Raw genomic sequence first — 20,528 nt, forward strand, 5'->3', positions numbered from 1 at the left:
GGCACGTGAGGAACAACGAGCAAAGAAAGCAAAGGGGCTCTTTCCTTACCAGCAGAGCTTGGGCCCAAAGCTTGGACAAGCCAGGCCAGAGCATGCCAGCCACGTTTCCTGAGACGTAGGCCAGCCCACCCTCCCTCCAGTGCCAGGGCGGTGGAACCTCTGAAGTGAGAGGTTACAGGGCCCAAGATAGCACAGCACGGCGGCCAGGGTGGAGGTGGGGTGGGACCGGGCAGGGGCGGCCAGGTCTCCCTCCAGGCAGGTGCCTTGCACTCCTTCATGGCCTTGGTCTCAAGGAAGGAAGAGACCAAAGAGGAGTAACCTCCCTCCTGGTTGTAAGCTTTCAACGTCCAGTGACTAGCCAGTGCGGCCCATCTGGGGCCCTGGGGCTGCACAGTCAGGCTGGTGCTCCTGGCCTCAGCCTGGACAGGAAGAGGGGCACTCTTCTCCCCAAGCCTTTTCCTTTCCCTTTTAGTGTCTGGTATGGGGCAGGGGGTGGACATGCCGGGTGAGTGGGAACTAGCCTGCAGTGGGGCTGAGTGAGGTGAGAGTGTGACGGGGTGGGGAAGAGACCATGTGGGTGTGTTACTGAACCAAGCTTGGGTCCGCTTGCCCACGTGCAGTAAAGCCGATCTACGGACAGCAGGTTGTGGTGAAGGAAGGTGTAGTGTTTAAGGTGCCAGACAAGGAAACTAGGGGGCTCGTGCTCAAAAACCTCAAACTTCCTGAAGGGTCTCAGCAAAACATTTTTGAAGGCCAGGTGAGGGAGGTGGATCATAGCGTATGTGCTCAGTTCGTACACAGTTCTCTGCTTGGTGGATGGTGAGGTAACAGGGCGGTGTCACAGGGGTTGACGTTAGCAATCCTCAGGCTCCAGTAGGTCCGGGGACTACGTGCTCATGGTCATCAAGTAGTTAATTTCTTCCATTTGGTGGTGGTTTTAGCGTCTGTAAAACACCTTAGGAAGCATGCAGCGGATACTGTCATCTAGGTGCTTCAGAGAGGAGCTACAGTAGAGGATATGGGGAGGGGTCTGTCCCAGGAAGGCACAGTTACAGGTGCAAAGGGCAAATCTGTGGCCACATGGAAGCTTGTCCCCTAGTTTGGGGGCTTGGTGGCTTTCCTTACTTGAAGCCGACAGTTCCTGACGCGCCTGTGCAGCAGGGCCGGCAGACCTCTCAGAGCCACCGCGCCGAGGGCGACTCCCTCTGCCTTCCACCTCCTTTCCTTGGAGACTCAGTTTTCATCCTCTTCATCCTGAGCTGTTGCTCAGCTGTGTTCCCCCACCCGCTTGCCTCCTTCTGCATCCTAGAAGCGCGCGGGGGATGGGGGTGGGGGCAGCTTGGGGGCAACCCTGGTTGTTCATGGCCAGCACCCAGTTCTGCAGTTCCATGTGTCCCCACTCCTCGTCCTTTTCCCCATCAGGTGTCTCCCTTCGTCATCGAGCCGTCCAGTGGCCAAGTTCAGCCGCTGGGGGAGTGCAGAGTGAGCGTCACGTTGGAGGCCCGGCACTGCCAGTGTCTGCAGACTGTCCTGAAGCTGGAGGTGGTAAATGGGACCTGCAGGTAAGGAGGTGGGGAGGGAGCCAGTACGACACACTCTTTGCATATTCGTGGCATATTTATTTATATTGTGTGTAGTTACGTATTTGTCTATAGACGTTTCAGAATTTAAAGGTCTTGATATGTGTTTATCGGCATGTGGGATCTTCCCAGACCGGGGCTCGAACCCGTGTCCCCTGCATCGGCAGGCGGACTCTCAACCACTGCGCCACCAGGGAAGCCCCTCATTGTGGTTTTGATTTGCATTTCCCTGATGATTAGTGTTGCTGAGCATCTCTTCATGCACCTATTGGCCATTTGGATGTCTTCTTTGGAAAAATGTCTAGTTCCTCTGCCCATTTTTTAATTTGATTTGTTTGGCTTTTTGCTGTTGAGTTGTATGAGTTCTTTGTATAATTTTGGATATTAACCCCTTATCAGATATGTGTTATTGCTGACTGAAAAAAAAAAAAAGCACAACCTAAAAGTTGAGAATTATGTTTTATTCTGGGACCTTACTGAGGACTATAGTCCAGAAAACAGCCTCTCAGATAGCTCTGAGGTAAGGGAGGAGGAGCCAGAATATATGGGAGTTTTTGCTGAAAAAAAACAAAACAAAAACAACATACAGGGGAACATCAAAAGATTACTGCTAATCACAAGAAACAGACATCTCAAGTTAATGATTTTAGTGCTTTTCTGTGTATGGGAAGATGCAAGATTCTGGGCTTATTGAAATCATTCCTTTAATATGCATTTTAACTACGTATGGCTGGTACCCTGTCTCTCTCCATCCTGAATTCCCCTCAGGGTGCACTGGTGGAGGCAGGTGCAGTGACTGCTGGCTTGATGGTTGCAACATCCTTTGTTTACTGAAATGGCAGGCAGCATTCTTTGTCCACAGTGTGCAAATACTTTCTCCCATTTGGTAGGTTGTCTTTTCATTTTGTTCATTGCTTCTTTTGCTTTGCAGAAGCTTTTTAGTTTGATGTAGTCTCACTTGTTTTTTTTTTTTTTAATTATTTTATTTTGGCTGTGCTGGGTCTTTGTTGCAGAGCACTGGCTTCTCTGGTTCCGGTGTGAAGGCTTCTCTAGTTGTGGTGGGAGGGCTGTAGAGCATGGGCTAAGTAGTTGGCAGCATGCAGGCTTAGTTGTGGTATGTGGGATCTCAGTTCCCCGACCAGGGATTGAACTTGGGCCGCCTGCATTGGGAGCATGGAGTCTTAACCACTGGACCACCAGGGAAGTCCCCCTCACTTGTTTATTTTTGCTCGTATTGTTTTTTGTACTTTTGGTGTCAAATCCAAAGAAGCATCCCCAAGACTGATGTTGAGGAACTTCTTCCCTGTGTTTTCTTCTAGGTGTTTTATAGTATCAGATCTTATGTTTATGTCTTCGAGCCATTTCAAGGTAATTTTTGTGAGTGGTGTACGATAGGGGTTCAATTTCATTTTTCTACATGTGGTTACCCAGTTTTCCCAACACCACTTGTTGAAGAGACTGTCCTTTCCCAGGACATTTTCCCAGGTGTTCATTTTTTAAAAATTGAAGTATAGTTAATTTACAACGTTGTGTTAGTTTCAAGTGCACAGCAAAGTGATTCAGTTATACATACACATAATATATTCTTTTTCAGATTCTTTTCCATTTTATGTTATTACAAGTTATTGCCTATAGTTTCCTGTGCTGTACAGTAGGTTCTTGTTGTTTACCTGTTTTATATACAGTAGTGTGGATATGTTAATCCCAAACTCCTAATTTATCTCTCCCCACCCCTGCGCCACTATCCCCTTTGGTAACCATAAGTTTGTTTTCTATGTCTGTGAGTCTGTGTCTGCTTTGTAAATAACTTTATTTGTATCCTTTTTTTTAGATTCCACATATAAGTGATATCATAGGATATTTGTCTTTCTCTGTCTGACTTACTTCACTTAATATGATAATCTCGGGAATTCCCTGGCAGTCCAGTGGTTGGGACTTGGCGCTTTCACTGCTGGGGCCCAGGTTCAGCCCCTGGTTGGGGAACTAATATCCCACAAGCAGTACAGCGCAGCCAAAAATGAAAAAAAAAAAAAGAAATCTCTAGGGCCATTCATGTTGCTGCAAATGGCATTATTTCATTCACTTTTTTATGACTGAGTATTATTCCATTGTGTATATGTACCACATCTTCTTTATCCATTCATCTGTTGATGTACATTTTGGTTGCTTCCATGACCTGGCTATTGTAAATAGTGCTGCAGTGAACATCAGGGTGCATGTATCTTTTTGAATTGTGATTTTTCTCTGGATATATGCCCAGGAATGAGATTGTAGGATCATATTTTAATGCTATTTTTAGTTTTTAAAGGAAGCTCTATACAGTTCTCCAAAACAGTTGAACCAATTTACATTCCCACCAACAGTGCAGGAAGGTTCCCTTTTCTCCACAACCTCTCTAACATTTATTATTTGTAGACTTTTTTTTTTTTTTTTTTTTTTTACCGTGTCCCCTGCATCAGCAGGCGGACTCTCAACCACTGCGCCACCAGGGAAGCCCTATTTGTAGACTTTTTAATGACGGTCATTCTGACTGATATGAGGTGATATCTCATTGTAGTTCTCATTAGCATTTCTCTAATAATTAGTGATGTTGAGCATCTTTTCATGTGCCCATTGGCCATCTGTATGTCTTCTTTGGAGAAATGTCTGTTTAGGGTATTCTTTTTTTTTTTAATTTTTAAACAAATTTATTTATTTATTTATTTTTGGTTGCATTGGGTGTTCGTTGCTGCACGCAGGCTTTCTCTAGTTGTGGCGTGCAGGGGCTACTCTTTGTAGCCGTACGCGGGCTTCTTATTGCAGTGGCTTCTCTTGTTGCAGAGCGCAGGCTCTAGGCACGTGGGCTCAGTAGTTGTGGCTCATGGGCTGTAGAGCACAGGCTCAGTAGTTGTGGCACACAGGCTTAGTTGCTCCATGGCATGTGGGATCTTCCCAGACCAGGGCTCGAACCCGTGTACCCTGCATTGGCAGGCGGATTCTTAACCAACCACTGCGCCACCGGGGAAATCCCTGTTTAGGGTATTCTTGGCTCTCTTGTCAAATATTAGTTGAGTGTATACATGGCATTTTTTTTTTTTTTTTTTTTTTTTTTTTTTAAAAAAAATTTTTTTTTTTTTTTTAAAGAAAGCATATTTTATTTTTTTATTTTTTTTTTTGCTGTACACGGGCCTCTCACTGCTGGGGCCTGTCCCGTTGCGGAGCACACAGGCTCTGGATGCGCAGACTCAGCGGCCATGGCTCACGGGCCCAGCCGCTCCGTGGCATGTGGGATCTTCCCGGACCGGGGTACGAACCCGTGTTCCCTGCATCGGCAGGCGGACTCTCAACCACTGCGCCACCAGGGAAGCCCCTACATGGCATTTTTAAATGAGCGAATACCATTGTATTCTGGGAGGAACACACTGGAGATTTCGAAGGTTATTAGTGATATTCCCTCCCTCATTCCCTCCTTTCCTTCCTTCCTTCCTTTCTCATGGAAAATTTCTTACATATATAAAGATAGTATAGTATAATGAACCCCTGTGTATCCGTCATCTACTTTCAGTAATTATCAAATCACGACAAATACTGCTTCATCCACATGCCTCATCCATTTCTCCCCCCAACCCTTCTCAAACTATTTTGAAGCATAATATTCATTTTCTTAAGTTGACTGATGGTAACATTTTGTTTCTTAACTAAAAAAAGGGGGGTGGTACACAGTTGTTCTTTTTATTATTATTCTTTAAACTGTATAGATATTTAAACTGTATATTTGTTTTGTAGTCATTTCTGCATGTATTTTGTTATAAAAACTTTAACTGCTCACTTTAAATCTTCATGAATACTTGAATTATCCTCCAAAGAGAATGTACCATTTTATACTTCCACCTGCAGGGTATGAGATGCCCATCACCCCAGACTGTCACAGTGACAGATATTCTCAGACTTTTGGTACTTGGACCAGCAACAGGGGGGAAGGTACCAGCAATGTCTCATTCAAATGTGCTCTTCTACAACTAACGTTATGGGTCTAAGTATGAGTCTTTTCAAAGCCACCGGTAATTGCGTGGTTCTTCACGGTCCTTAAATAAGAAGGTTAAGACTGTCTTCTCCTCAGGCAGAATGAATACCTTTTATTCAGTCTCTGCTTATTTCATTTCTTTTCTTATCTTTATTCTTTCTTCTTAAAGGACCTTGTATTAGTCAGAATGTTTACAGTTGCAAGTGAGGGAAACACATCAATTTAGGCAAAAAGGGGGAACCACTGGCTCATGTACCTGGGCATTCCTGCCCTACTGAATCCAGGGCTCCAGCCTCTTCCTTTGTCTGGTCTTCTACTTCTCTCTCATTGTCCGCCCTCCTTCCCTCTCCTGCACCCACCCCATCCTTCAACTCTGCTTCTCTCTCTTTGTTGGCCTTTCTCTCCCCTATTGGCAGGGGCCCTTGGCCACAAGGCCCCAGGGAAGGGGGCCACTTAGAGTTCCAGGCTCACACACTCCCAGCTTAATAACCTCTGTGAAAAATGAAATCAGCTTTCTCCAGAGATACACTCTGAATGGATCTCTTTGGTCACCTCCCCTCACAGGCCCTACCTCCCCATGGCAGGGGGCAAGGATCCAGCTCCAGAAGAGGCAGGTGGGAAAGCTTGCTGGACAGTAAAAACAATAGCTACCACAGTCCGCCACAAACCTGCTGGATCTATACTGCATGAGTTTAACCATTTTCTTCATATTTTCCATCTCTTGGGGTTTTCTCCTCGCTCAGGGATATGCCCTTGGCCCTGCAGGTCACTAAGTCTCTGGTGGATACCCTTGTTTTGGCAATCATGCATTTCAATTTCAAGCTTTTTTTTTTTTTTTTTAATGAATTATTCCTTTTCTGTAGTCATCTGTTATTGTCTTATGGATGCAACAGCCTCTCAGATTCCCCCGAGGAAACGAATTTTAGTTTCCTCAGATTCTGGTTTGGAATCTTTCCTCACTTTTTGGGTTTCTTTCTACATCTAATAATCCTTGGCTGCCCATTCCTGTTCTGAAGGAGGAAGTTGATTTGCATAAGGAGCCGGTGGTGTCAGTTTCCTCTGAGTATGTGGGTGTAGGTGTGGATGGAGTCCTCCTCCCAGGACTGAGTGTGTGTGAGTACCCTTAGAGCAGACAGCTTCCTGAATCCCGTAAAGGGAAGGGGCCTCTGGGGAAAACAGCCCAAGACAAACAGTCGAGGAAACCCACACTGGCCAGCTACACGAATCAGTCCCTTCCTTCCTTCATAAATAGGATCTTTTTGGTCATTTTCCCTCAGAGACAGTTGAGAAGCCCAGTGTTCCTGCAGGACCTGCTGTGACCTCTCTCCAGGGCCACGCCCACATTCTTCACTGCGGGTCGGGCAAATCCTGTTGCAGGATTTACCAGTCTTCTGTGTGATGCCTGAGCTCTGGGAGCCAGTATAGCTGAAGCCGCCAGGATAATCTCCCAGCGCTCCTTTAGTTACCTGCCCTGCTCTTTCCCCACAGCCCATTCTGCCTTGTGATGCCTCTCACTCCACTGTTACGGAATCTCTGCTTGGCCTTCTCCAGGGGTCTCAAGTAATAGTTTTGTTCTCCTCTGTTTTATCAGTTAATCTGATTACAGCCTTTCTTTTAATTTTTTTCTCATTGGAATAGCATTATATTTACTTTATTCTTTATTTAAAAATTTTCACAAATTATGCATAATGTTAGCATAGTGTATCGTATTATAATAATGATATATGGGGCAAACATAATAGTTGCCAGTCGGGACCCACTCTCCATCCTTCTCCACCCTGCTCTCCTATTTCTTCTCTTCCTCAGCAACACTTGTTACAATCTATCCTTCAGTGGCACTCATCCTGGTGTGTGTGAAGTGATATTTCACTGAGGATTTGATTTGAGTTTTCCTGATGGCAAATGATGTTTAGCATCTTTCATATGCTTATTGGTTATCTGTAGATCCTCTTTGGAGAACTATCTCTTGAATTCTGTGCCCATTTAAAAAAAATAAGGTTATTTGTCTTTTTATTATTGAGATGCAAGTGTTCCTTTTTTTTTGAGATGGAAGTGTTGTTCTTTATGTATATTCTAGATACATGTCTATTATTAGGTATATGATTTTCAAATATTTTCTCCCACTCTGAGAATTGTCCTTTTACTTTCTTGATGGTATGTATACTTTGAAGCACAAAAGTTTTAAATTTTGGTGAATTCCATTTTATGTATTTTTCTCGTTTGTTGCTCGTGGTTTTGGTGTTATATCTAAGAAACCATTGCCTAATGTCACAAATATTTACTCACATGTTTTCTTCTGAGAGTTTCATAGTTTTAGTTCTTATTCTTAGGTCTCTGATCCATTTTGAGTTAGTTTTTGTGTATGGTGTGAGGAAAGAATCCAGGTTCATTCTTTTCCAACTAGATAATCAGTTGTCTCAGTACGGTTTCTTAAAAAGACTTTTCTTTATCCATTGAATTGTCTTGGCACCCTTTGTCAAAAATCAGTTGACTGTAAGCATGAGGGTTTATTTATGGACTGTCAGTTCTGTTCCACTGATCTATAGGTCTGTTCTTATGCCGTATCAACATTGTTTTGATTAATGTGGCTTTATAGTAAGTTTTGAAATCAGGAAGTATGAATTCTCCAACTTTGTTTTTCTTTCTCAAGATTGTTTTGGCTATTCTGGGTTCTTTGAATTTCTGTATGAATTTTAGGACCAGTTTATCAATTTCTGCAAAGAGGCAGCTGGGATTTTAATAGGGAGTGTGTTGAATCTGCCGATCCGTTTGGGGAGTATTGCCATCCTGACAATATTAAGTCTTCCCATTCTTGAACATGAAATGTCTTTCCATTTATTTAGGTCTTTTCATTTCTTTCAGTGAGGTTTTCAGTGTACAAGTCTTGTACATTTTTTGTTAAAGTTATTCCTAAGTATTGTATCATTTTCGATGCTTTTGGAAATGGACTTTTCTTAATCACATTTCATTATTATTCATTGTTAGTGTGTAGAAATACATATAGTTTTTTGTATATTGACCCTGTATCCTACAACCTTGCTGAACACATTACTTCTGATAGTTTTCTAAATAGAAGATCATGTCGTCTGCATTTAGAGATAATTTTACATCTTCCTTTCCTTTTTCTTCTTTTAAATTTTTATTTATTTATTTATTTTTGGCTGTGTTGGGTGTTCGTTGCTGTGCACGGGCTTTCTCTAGTTGTGGCGAGCGGGGGCTACTCTTCGTTGTGGTGCGTGGGCTTCTCATTGCAGTGGCTTATCTTGTTGTGGAGCATGGGCTCTAGGGCGCATGGGCTTCAGTAGTTGTGGTGTGCAGGCTCAGCAGTTGTGGCTCGCGGACTCTAGAGCGCAGGCTCAGTAGTTGTGGTGCATGGGCTTAGTGTGTGGCATGTGGGATCTTCCCGGACCAGGGCTCGAACCCGTGTCCCCTGCATTGGCAGGCAGATTCTTAACCACTGAGCCACGAGGTAAGTCCCTACATCTTCCTTTCCAATCTGGATGCCTTTCCTTTCTATTTCCTGTCTAATGGACCTAATGATACTCCAGTACAGTGTTGAATGAAAGTGGCAAGGTTGGATGTCCTTGCCTTGTTTCTGATCTTAAAAGGAGAACATTATCTTTTACCTTTCAGTATGATATTAGCTGTAGGCTTTTTGTAGATGTCCTTTATCAGGTTGTGGACGTTCCCTTCTATTCCTAGTTTGCTGATTGTTTTTCTCATGAAAGAACGTAAGATTTCATTGAATGTTTTTTCTGCGTCTTTTGAAATAATCATGCCATTTTTGTCCTTTTTAAAATTAATGTGGTGTTTTTCACTAATTTTTGCATATTCAACCAAAAATTTTCTTATTTGACCTATTGTTTATTTGGGAGTGTGTTGTTTAATTTACACATACTTTTGTTTCTCAAATTATTTTCTGTTTTTGATTTTTAATTTGATTCTCTTGTTGTTGGAGGACATACTTTGTATAACTTCAGCCTTTTAAATCTGAGGCTTGTTGTATGAGCTATCTTATGGTCTGTTCTAGAGAATATTCCATGTACACATAGGAAACATTTTGCTGTTGTTGGATAGAGTGTTATATAGAGGTCTGGTTGGTTTATAGTGTTAAGTCTTCTATTTCCTGTTCATCTTCTGCTTAGTTGTTCTGTCCACTATTTAAAATGAGGTATTGAAATCTCTAATCACTATTTTGGAATTGTCAGTTTCTCCCTTCAATCCTGTCATTTTTTGCTTCATGTATTTTGGAACAGTGTTGCTAGACATGTGTATTTATAATTGTAATGTCTTCCTGATGGATTGACCTTCTTATAATTATAAAATACCCTTCTTTGTCTCTAGTAACAACTTTTGTCCTAAAGTCTATTTCATCTCACATTAAAATAGCTACAATAGCTCTCTTTTGGGTACTGTTTGCAGTATATTTTTCCATCCTTTTACTTTCGGCATATTTGTGTCTTTGAATCTAAGGTGTCTCTTGCAGACAGTATACAGTGGGATCATTTTTTTTAATACATTTTGCCAATCTCTATCTTTTGTTTGGCTTTTGAATCTATGACCTATCTCAGGCTTGTTCTGTGGCTATAAAAAGATAGCATGATAACTGCAATTAAACCTCATTTTCAAATATATTTTACAGCTGTTTATGGGGACAAGTCTTTTCTTCTTTGATATTATTGAGGATTGCCAAGCTGGCCAAGATGGTAAAGTGTTTTTTGTCTGTTGGAAAAATCCTTAATTATTGAACAAAGTGAACAGCACTCAGAAATTTATGGCCCACCCCCAAAAAAATGGGGGTAGGGAGGAGGTTAAAAAAAAGGAAGATAGCATGAGACATCCTTGTAATGGAACCGTTCTGTGTCTTGACTGTGGTGGTGTCATGCGTATCTACGTGTGATAAAATTGCGTAGAAGTAAATACATACAAACGAGTCCATGTAAACCTGATGGGGTCTGAATAAGATCGCTGGATTGTATCCGTCTTGGTCTCCTGCTTGTGACATTGTGCTATAGTTAGGCAAGATGTTACTATTGGGAAATTGGGTGAAGAGTATATTGGATCCCTTTGTATTTTTTTTTGTTACAGCTGCATGTGAATCTACAGTATTTCAAAATAAAAAGTTAAAAGCAAAATGCATGTTATCTCCGTTCCTTATATAAGGAAAAAAATACCCTCAGACATATTTGTGTGGGTCTGTTTCTAGGTTTTCTACATTGTTCCATTGATCTGTTGTATACATCCCTCCACCAGTAACACACTAACTTGATTGCTGTGGCTGTATAGTAAGTCTTAACATCCAGTAATTTCCCACTTTATTCTTTTTAAAAATTGTTTTAGTCTGTGTCCTTTATCTTTCTATATAAATGTTACAATAAGCTTGTCTATATCTATAAAAATCCTGGCTAGGAGTTTGATAAGAATTGTGTTAAACTTAATAGATCAATTTGGGAAGAATTGACTTCTGTGTTGAGTTTTTTAATCCATGAACATGGTTTATGCCTCTCTATAGTCATCTTCGTTTTCTTTCATTGGTGTTTTTGTAGTTTTCAGCACACAAATTCTATACGTGTTTTATTAGATATTTACCAAAGTATTTCAATTTTTCGAGCAATTATAAATGGTATTATATTTTTAACTTCTGTTTCTACATGTTCTTTGTCAGCCTGTAAAAATGTGATTGATTTTGGAGTTCCCTGGAGGTCCAGTGGTTAGGACTCTGTGCGTTACTGCCGAGGGCCCGGGTTTGATCCCTGGTCAGGGAACTAAAAATCCCACAGGCCTCCTGTCACAGCCAAAAAGAAAAAAAAAGTGATTGATTTTTATGTGTTGATTTTTACCCTGTCACTTTGCTGACTCACTCATTAGTTCTAAGATTTTTTTAAAAAATCGATTCCTTGGGATTTTCTACATGGACCATCAGGTCATCTGCACATAGGGAGGAGTTTTAATTCTTCCTTTCTGTTGAGTATGCCTTTTACTTCCTTGTGTTCCAGCCACCTGCCTGTGTATGCCGAGGTGCAGGAGCCCTACGTGTACCTGCAGAGCAGCCAGGTGGAGGTCACCAACCTCTACCTGGGCGTGCCCACCAAGACGCCGGTCGCACTCATCAATGGCACACTCCTGCCCACCCAGTTCCACTGGGGCAAGGTGGGTGAGCCCACACTGTCGGGCCCTAGGCCTGCAACCCTCAGCCCCAGAGGCCTGTGTGGAGGGGGACGTTGTCCCCCAGACACCGCCCAGAACAGATTACTGCCCCTGGAGCTGACTCTGCCGCCTGCCCCACATGCCACGGCAGATGGGGCCACATCCCTGTGCATCAGAGCCAGCTGTCCCTGTTCCCCATCACCCTGGGCCTCCCAGGGTGGCTTATTTAGTCCAGAGAACCCCTGACAGGGATGAGGTCCATCTGTGGTGGGACAGGAGAGGAGAGGGACCTGTGGTTTATCCCCACTCAGGAGCACCCCACCCTGCTGGTCTCGCTGGGGGCCCCCAGTCCGCCAGCCTCCCCAGGGTATGCGGCGGTGCTGAGCCCTCTGTCTGGACCCCGGGTCCATCCTGGAAGCCCAGCATGTGACCCCACCCATGTGTCTGCCAGCTCCTGGGGCTCCAAGCAAGCTTCTGCACAGCAAGAGTCTCCCCGAGACGTGGCACGCTGGGCCCCCATGAGGAGCGCCAGTTCAGCCTAGAGTTGACTGCTCACACCCAGGCGAGTGAGGGCTCAGGGGCCTGCGTGCCCAGGAAGCTCCCCTGGCTGCCTGCCTCTGTGCCGGCCAGGAGGTCCACCCCAGACCCCTCTCCTGGGCTGCGTCAGTGGGGACGAGACTTCTTGCATTTGGGTCTGGGGTCCCCACTGCCACTGGGCCTGCTGTCTAGGGACACAGGGCCTGGATGTGCCCTGACACCCTTGGGGACCACCTTTAGCCCTCGCCAGGCCATTCTCTTTGGAGCAGGTGGGCCCAGCTTTCCAGCTGCCTGGAGATGCTGAACAGAGCTGCTGCCCACGGCGGGCCCTGTGCTGGGTGCTGCAGGGGAGTCTGAGTGGCACCCAGGTTCCTCCCAAGAAGGACACAGCTTCTCCTGGGTGCAGCCCACAGGAAGGCCATTGGGCCGAATGTGCTCAGTACTTGGGTGGTTGCCGGCTCTCTGTTTGTGGTTCTTGTGGGGAAGGAAACTTCTTCCTCGCAGGGACTAGCAGCCCCAGGTCCCAGTCCTCTCTGGCGAACATGTGGACGGTGGGCTTTCTTACACAGCTGAGCCAGAGCTCGAGGGTGACGGCCGGGCCCAGGCCTGGCACAGAGCAGACCTCATGCAGAAAGGGCTTGATTTCTATGGTAGCAGCTTCATCAGGATAAATGTGCGGCTTCTCCAGAGGTCCGCTTGGAGGGGTCTCCTTCACGTGGGGCTGCCCAGGTATTTGGGGCCGACTCACAGCCAGGAGCCCTGAGGAAGGGGCCAGGCCTCCGGTGGGGGGCAGGGGTGGGCTGACAGGCCGGGTCTGGGCATAGTGACCCACTGAAGGGTCTGGGAGCCCTTCCACAGAGATGAGCCTGGACAAGACCTTTGGGTTGAGCGCCCCCCCCCCCACAAGCAGCCTCCTGTGCTGTGGGAGCCCATCTGAGGCCCCTCTGCTGAGGCCAAGCCCTGGGCTTTACCTGAGTGATGCACCCCCGGTGGGCTTCCTTATAGGATGAGTTGATGGACCTGGCCCTCCCTTGTAACGTGTTGGGCATGAAGGAGCCACTGGTTCTGGGCATTTCCGGGAAACCCCGGGGACTGCAGGTGGCTATCGCCATCTCTACAGAGGACAGCGACAGCAGGTGAGCCCAGGGCAGGCCCGGGGCCTGGGGGCTGAGGCAGCCGTTCAAAGGACCGGCCTTGAGGTGGTACCAGCCTCCTCCCCGTGATTCCCGCGGCCGGGAAAAGGCCCCTCACAGACTCTCTGGGGACAGCCCCGCCTAGCCCATCACCGCCTTCTCTGTGGTCTTTCCCCACACACCGGAGGCATGGTGTTCAGGCAGGGAGACGGCAGGGGACGGGGCTCTGGGTACCTTGGACTTTCCCACACGAGGCCTGGTGACCGGGAGACAGGCCGGTCTGCCCCGGCCAGGGAAAGCCTGGGGAGTTTGAGGCCTCTCGGCATCACGGGTGGGCGAGGCGGGAGTCTCTGTGGGGTGGCAGCTTTATTTATTTATTTATGTATTTATTTAATTTATGGCTGTGTTGGGTCTTCGTTTCTGTGCAAGGGCTTTCTCTAGTTGCGGCGAGCAGGGGCCACTCTTCATCGCAGTGCGCGGGCCTCTCACTGTCACAGCCTCTCTTGTTGCAGAGCACAGGCTCCAGACGTGCAGGCTCAGTAGTTGTGGCTCACGGGCCTAGTTGCTCCGCGGCATGTGGGATCTTCCCAGACCAGGGCTCAAACCTGTGTCCCCTGCATTGGCAGGCAGATTCTCAACCACTGCGCCACCAGGGAAGCCCTGGGGTGGCAGCTTAATGAGGGCTTGGAGGATGCAGCCTGGTTTCCGGGCAGCTCTGGCGCCCCCACCCCAGGTGGCTCTCTGGGCAGGGCCAAGGGTGGCGTGTAACCGGGTGCTCATGGGCTCGGGGCAGTGTTGCCAGTGCAGAGCTGTGGCCAGGCCACCCGGAGAGGCTCCACCTGGACTTCGGCTCAGCAGTGCCGCTGCGGACCCGCGTGAATCGCCAGCTCATCCTGACCAACTGCTCCCCGATACAGACCCCTTTTACCCTCAAGTTTGAGTACTTTGGGAGCCCTGCAAACAGCCTGCGCCAAAAACCCAGCCTGTAAGTCTGGTTTCTTTCAGAGGCTGCTTCTGGGGAGGATGTGGCCTGCTGAGGTGGAGGGCTTCAGACAGGCCAGGTGGTACTGGGGCCCGCGGACGAGGGAGAAGTTATTGTAGGTGGAGGGAACTGTGCGCAGAGATACAGTGAGGCACGCTGCAAAGCTGTAGCTCGGAATCAACTGCAGTGAAAGTATTTACACCGAGAGGCTGGCTAAGTTTACCAGCACCCCGCTGCAGACGCCTCGCCACCAAAGCTCCTAAGGCGGGGGTACAGGAACAGCTCCTGAGCCATTAACTTGCCCATTGCAGAAAGTTAGCATGTGTTCAATGCAGGACAGATGTCAGCAGCAAAGAGTGGAAACGGCCTGTTGCAGGAGGCTGGACAAGGGTTGGGGAGTCGGGGCTGGGTTTTCATCCATGGGTCACCAAGGTGCAGAGCCTGGGGATCGGGGTCCCTGCCCTGGAGCCCTCCTGAGCTTGTTGGGAGGCAATCCCTGGGGCTGGCAGGCGGCCTGCAGCTGGGATGCTTTGGGTGGTAGGGGTGCAGCGCGAGCAAAGACCACAGACAGAGGTGAAGAGGAGGCCTGACCAGCTCTCCCCTGGGAGGAGCAGGCAGGGCCACCTTCCTCCGCGGGGCACCTGGGGGGAGGCTGGTTGCCAGGGGAGGTGGCTCAGGTCTGGGGAAGGGCCCGGATGGCTTGATGTGATTTCCACGTCCCGTCTTGTCAAGCCCCGACGTGCCTCCTGCCCTGCTGAAGATGGCTCGGATGCGGGAGCTCTTGGCCAAGCGAGAGCAGCTGGGTAAGAGTCCCAGGGCAGGCGCTGAGCCCAGGCCTGGCCAGAGCGGCGTTTTGCGTGGCCTTCCAAGGAGGTGGGCCAGTTGCTGCAGGAGGGGACCCTGACCAGAGACCACTTCTCAGCGTCTTTTCTAGCAAGGTCCCTGAGATGGCGTGGCCCTCCACCTGACAGCGCCCCCTCTTTTAAACGAGGCCATCCCCTTGCCAGGGCGTGGGGCTTGTGCACAAGGGCCTGGCTTCGATTTGGGAGGGGTGGTGGCTCAGAAGGGAGGGCTGAGGCTCGGCCCTTGTGGGAGGTGAGAGAAGCTTGGACGCTGGGCCCCAGGCTCCCAGGAGGAGGGTCTGTTTAGCCAGACCAAGGAGAGGCCGTAGGTTGGCTTGTCTGGTTCAGTGCTTTGTTGACGCTTGAGGATTTGGACCTCTTTCCTGCCCTGGGGCCTGAATCCCCATGCCTGGTTCTCCTGCAGAGTTTATGGAAAGCATGCTGTCCCACGGGAAAGGAGCTGCCTTCTTTCCCCACCTCTCCCAGGGCGTGCTGGGGGCCCACCAACAGCTTGGCATTGACCTCACAGCCTGTGCGAACATGTGGGGCGAGTACTGGGACAGCCTCATCTGCACAGTAAGTAAACAAAGTAAACGTGTCCCAAATCCTAGGCTACTGAGTCATTGCACAGAAGATTTTCTTGAACTATTTAGTAAATTGGATGCGTTAGTTATGGTAGATAATTGCTTTAAATTGTGCTGTGCCCAATGACAAAGAGTTGATCACCTTAATATACAAAGCGTTTCTGAACTAACAATAAGGGGGACAAAAGCATCCCAAATAGGCAAAGGGTTTGAATAGGCAACTCAAGAATGACAGAGACGGCCAGCGAACGTGAAACATGTCACCAGCACTGGTAACCAAAGAAGTGAGGGTTAAACCACTGAAATACTAGTCTTTGTGAGATTAGCAAGGTTCAAAAGTTGTCAGTGAAGGTGCAGGGGAAAGGTACTCACGTGCACAGCGAGGCCGGCTGGGAAATGTGTGCCACCCTTCGGAGGCACTTCTGCAGGGCACTGGGGACACACAGTTAAGGTTGCCTCAAGGAAAGAAGTGGACACAGGGAACAAATAAATTCACACCAGGCTTCCTTTTCTTCTCAGCATTGTTTGTAATAGAGGGGGGAGAAAAAAGCAAACGGTGTAAACATCCATGTCCATCAGGAGAAGATCGGATGAAAACATTAGGCTACATCCACGCAGTGGAATTCCGGACAGCCCGTTAAATGAGGCTGCAAACCTTCATTAGTAAAATTATCATATGTTGTAAAGAGAAGAGAGATTACCAAAACAAAGCATGCCCAGAATGCTCCTCATTTATATCTGTGTTTTATGCACACAAGTCTGTCTAGACAGTGGTACACTGAAATGTTAACAGTGAGTCATGCTGGGGGGTAGGGTAGGATCATGGGTGAAACACATTCTATTTTAAATTAAAAAAAGACATTTATCGCTTTTTATTAGCAGAGAAAAATAATAAAGTTATTTCCATTTAAAAGATAAAGGAATTTAATCAAAGGGGCCATAAGAGGCCAAAGACCCTCAAGCTGGGAGATCCGTGCAGTCGCACGCAGGGCTGGGCGGGAGAGCAGAGGCGGGAGGGCAGGACAGGGAAGCCGGGGCTGGGAGGCCAGGCCTTTGGGGGGGTCTGGGGTGAGTGTCAGACAGGGGGGAGTGAGTCCCCGCCCAGTTGCAACCAAGCTTTGGGGACCCTGGGCTGGCTGGAGGAGGGAGGGCCTCGAACGGAGGGGATGGGGAGCCAGGGGTTGCGGTAGCAGCCGGTGACGAGAGCAACGCATGACTGCTGTGTTTGCAGGTGGGAGACCTGCCCCCAGCGGTCATCCCGGTGCACATGGCGGTGGTGGGCTGCCCCATCAGCTCCCACAGGACCGCCCACTACACCACTGACCAGATCCAGAAGGAGCCTGTTGTCAGGTATCCCTGCCTCGCCCCCGCCCGCCTCCTGCTCTAACCCTTGAAACCCTCTGGCCTCCACCCCGGGCTGCCCACACCAACTCGTTGCTGTCCCGCTGGCCCAGGGCCACTTGGTGCCACCCAGCTCGAAAGCCCCAAGCCAGGGCTACCCCAGAGGAGAGAGGCCTCAGGGGGCATGGCCGTGATCTGCACATCTCCAAGGGATTTGCGGGGACAGAAGTACCGAGTAGTCACTTGTGGTCCGAGGTCAGGGCCAGACTTGGGACCCCTCACTCCAACTGCGTTGGGGTCTGTGTGGTTGGTCAGTGCGGTTGCAGAGTGGGTGGGGTTTACTGGTGAGCAGTCCTGGGTCATGGTTCACCGGGCACCGCATGGGGAGGGCCTCCAGCCCTGGGGCTCGGTTACTCTGGGCTGAAGACAGACCGCTATGGGGCCTCCTGCCTCTCTCAGGAGAGCTGGCCTGCGGGATGTGCGCTGGCTGTAGCCCTGCTGACCCTCGTCTCCTGTCTCCAGGTTCGGCACCCAGGTCTCTGGAGGAGACACAGTCACCCGGATCCTTCGCCTGAGTAATTCCAGCCCCTGTGGTGAGATGCTCGCGAGAGAAATCGGGGCTCTTGCTGCAGGCTCTGCCGTGTGGTGGGCCAGGCTGGGAGGGACGATTGGGGTGGGGGAAGCTGATGGCCCACGACCTGGAGCCAAGTGGGCTGGGGTATGGAGGGAGGACCCCAAGGGCCAAGGTCAGGACTGGCCAAGCCAGTCTTGAGTTGTCAGAGCCACTTCCACCCGAAAAGACAGGACTTATCCTTGCCTGGGGTCTCCCAGTGTCCATGGGCCACAGATGCCCTCCCCTGGTCGGGTTCACCTTGCATAGGGACAGGCACTTGTAGGGGACACCTTTTCTCTTCCCTTCAGCCAGCAGCCCCTGAGCTATTTGCCAGGTGCTGTGCAAGGAGCTGGGGATACAGGGGCAACAGGACAGCAGGGGCTGTGCCTGATGGGCAGGATGTGACCGTGGGCTGCCAGTGTAGAGTGCACTGAGTGCAACTGTGGGGGCGGCCAGAGTGCTGGGGGTCTGTGACAAGGGCCATCAGGCTGAGGCCAGGAGGAGAGCAACCCAGCTGGGCCTGAGGGAGCGTATGGGCCACAGGAAGAGCCAGGGCCAGCTGAGAACCAGAGTCTCCCGGGGATTATTTAAAGCACCTTGAGGCTGGGCCACCCCAGACCGAGTGAACCACAGTCTCTAGGGGCGGGGTCTGGGCACTGTAGTTTTTAAGCTCCTCGGGGACTCAAGGGAACATCCTGTTGGTGGAAGAGAACGGCCACTCTGTGACCTTGCTTATTTTTGACCACTGGATCTGTGCATTTGGAGTGTATTGGACCACTCTGATCATATCTTTATCAAGTTCTTCTGGCGTTTGTAGTTTTGCTGTACGTTTCTAGCTTCTGTATTGTTAGATGCACTCGACAGCTAATGATGCCTCTTATCACCCTGTAACCTTCCTCTTTGGCCCCTTCAGTGCTTAAATCCCACCTCGCCGAATAGCAACATTGCTCCCGCTGGTTGTATACTGGCATTTGCCTGGTATGTGTTTGCCCATCCCTCTGTTTTCACCCTTTATGACTTTGATGTGTTTCTTTGTAAACAGCCGAGAGCTGAGCTTTAGAAAACCTAATCTATGTATTTCTTCTTTTATGATTTATTTCACTGTTATTTTCCTACTTTCTTCGTTTTGCTTTTTGTGACTTCTGTTTTCCCTTTGTTTAATTTGGGATTTCTCTTCTACTTTCCTGGTTACCGTTGCTTCCTTGGGGCTCATCATCACATGCACAATTCTCCTTACCTGAAAGTGAGATTGTCCTCTGCACTTGAGAGTATGGAAGCCACTGGTGGCCTTGGTGAGAGTGATTCCGTGCGTGAAAGAGGCAGATACCAAGTAGTAACCCTAGGGACTACAAGTTCGGGGACCTTGCGTGGGCATGTCTTCACCAGGCGTTCATTCCCCAGGGGCGAGCCATGAATCCGAGGTGAGCTGGGAGTGGGGGGAGGCGCTCATGGATTGTCCTCCAAGCTTGCTGTGGAGAGGTGGTACTGGAAAGGTCTGGCAGAGGGAAGCTTGTTTAAGTGCTGTGGGGAAGCAGCCAGGAGAGAGGGGAGATGGGACACATCTGGCCCCTGAGAAGAGGGGGTGTAGGGATGGGGTAGATGCAGACAGATGGGGGGCTCCGGGCAGGACTTTTTTCTGGGAGGTGAGGTGGGACCACCCACTGAGTGCCAGCGGAGACCAGGGAAGACAGTGTCGTGGTGCAGGTAGGCAGGGACGGCCGAGCAGGAAACAGTGATGGGCAGAGTGGGGGCACAGTTTAGGTTGGGGACATATTTATGGGAGTGGCACATTGTTTAGAATGCGGGGGACTTGCTCACTGAGGCCTAGATGGTCGGTTCCGTTCCCCCAGGGTTAGGTTTTTGCCCAGTGGGTACAAGGATGGGGGCAGAGAGAGAGATGAGAATCCTGGCCAGACAGTTGCCAGTGGCAGCCCCCAGAGACTTGCCTGGCTGGGAAAGGAAGTGAAAGCAGGCGGGCGCTAAAGGATGGAGGGGAGGAGGCAGGGTACACGGGGAGTGAAGGGCCCAGTGGTCAGCAAAAAGGCCAGAAGGAAAGGAGGGTGTGGGGAGAGCACACAGGGAGCCGGATTTCTGCATCTGGACATGAAACCTGGTCTTGTGATCCAGAGGGCAAGGGCTGATGGAGTCGATGGCATAAGCCTGTAGACTCTCCTAAAACAAGAATTGCCTGTAAGTGACATCGGGGACCCTGACTGTGGGAGACCCGGCAGCCTCCGGGAGTTGGGAGGGGGGCGCCCAGGGAAGAGTCTGCTCCTTCCTTATCCCTCGCCTCTCTCCCCCATGTCTGCCCCAGACATCCGCCTGGACTGGGAGACCTACGCTCCAGAGGCCAGGGAGGACCGGCTGCTGGAGCTGCTGGTGTCCTATGGGCCACCCTTCCCGCTGCGGGACCAAGCTAGGAACGGCCTCCTGTGCCCTGAGACCCCTGAGAGCAGCAGCTCCTTCTGGTCCCCAAGTCCCTCTGACGTGTCCAAGTCCAGCCGTGAAGCCGCCCAGTCTGTGAGCAGGGGTGGCGGGAGGGCTGCCGGGCTGTGGCCAGTGGGCCTCGAGCCTGCGTGAGCCTCAGCGACTCCTGGACCACAGGCTGAGGGCGGTTCCAGTGCCAGCGCCTCCCAGGAAATCATCTCGGTCACCCTGCAGGGATGCGAGGGGGTGCCCTCTGACCAGCTGTTCTCCATCAGCCCCAAGCAGGTGGTGAGTTGGGGCGGGGCTGGGAGCTCTGGGCGGGGGTTCGGGGGGCGGGGG

At 49.4% G+C, this 20,528-nt stretch overlaps 1 protein-coding gene across 6 annotated transcripts in view; it reads left to right on the top strand.

The window, feature by feature from the left end:
* DLEC1 (DLEC1 cilia and flagella associated protein) overlaps window positions 1-20,528 on the top strand; it is a 103,656-nt gene that overhangs the window by 79,253 nt on the left and 3,875 nt on the right. For 5 of the 6 annotated variants that reach the window (XM_024756255.1, XM_024756224.1, XM_024756237.1 and 2 more), the window contains 11 exons: window positions 1,423-1,562; window positions 11,580-11,733; window positions 12,182-12,292; window positions 13,273-13,403; window positions 14,194-14,385; window positions 15,115-15,185; window positions 15,649-15,800; window positions 17,040-17,158; window positions 17,672-17,742; window positions 20,077-20,282; window positions 20,367-20,477. In XM_024756255.1, the coding sequence (XP_024612023.1) occupies window positions 1,423-1,562; window positions 11,580-11,733; window positions 12,182-12,292; window positions 13,273-13,403; window positions 14,194-14,385; window positions 15,115-15,185; window positions 15,649-15,800; window positions 17,040-17,158; window positions 17,672-17,742; window positions 20,077-20,282; window positions 20,367-20,477 (1,458 nt within the window). The remainder of the gene's footprint in view (window positions 1-1,422; window positions 1,563-11,579; window positions 11,734-12,181; window positions 12,293-13,272; window positions 13,404-14,193; window positions 14,386-15,114; window positions 15,186-15,648; window positions 15,801-17,039; window positions 17,159-17,671; window positions 17,743-20,076; window positions 20,283-20,366; window positions 20,478-20,528) is intronic. The other variant, XM_024756242.1, reaches the window with a different exon arrangement.

This window comes from Neophocaena asiaeorientalis, unplaced genomic scaffold (genome assembly GCF_003031525.2).
Source record: "Neophocaena asiaeorientalis asiaeorientalis breed wild unplaced genomic scaffold, Neophocaena_asiaeorientalis_V1.1 scaffold265, whole genome shotgun sequence".
Classification (NCBI taxonomy): domain Eukaryota; kingdom Metazoa; phylum Chordata; class Mammalia; order Artiodactyla; family Phocoenidae; genus Neophocaena; species Neophocaena asiaeorientalis.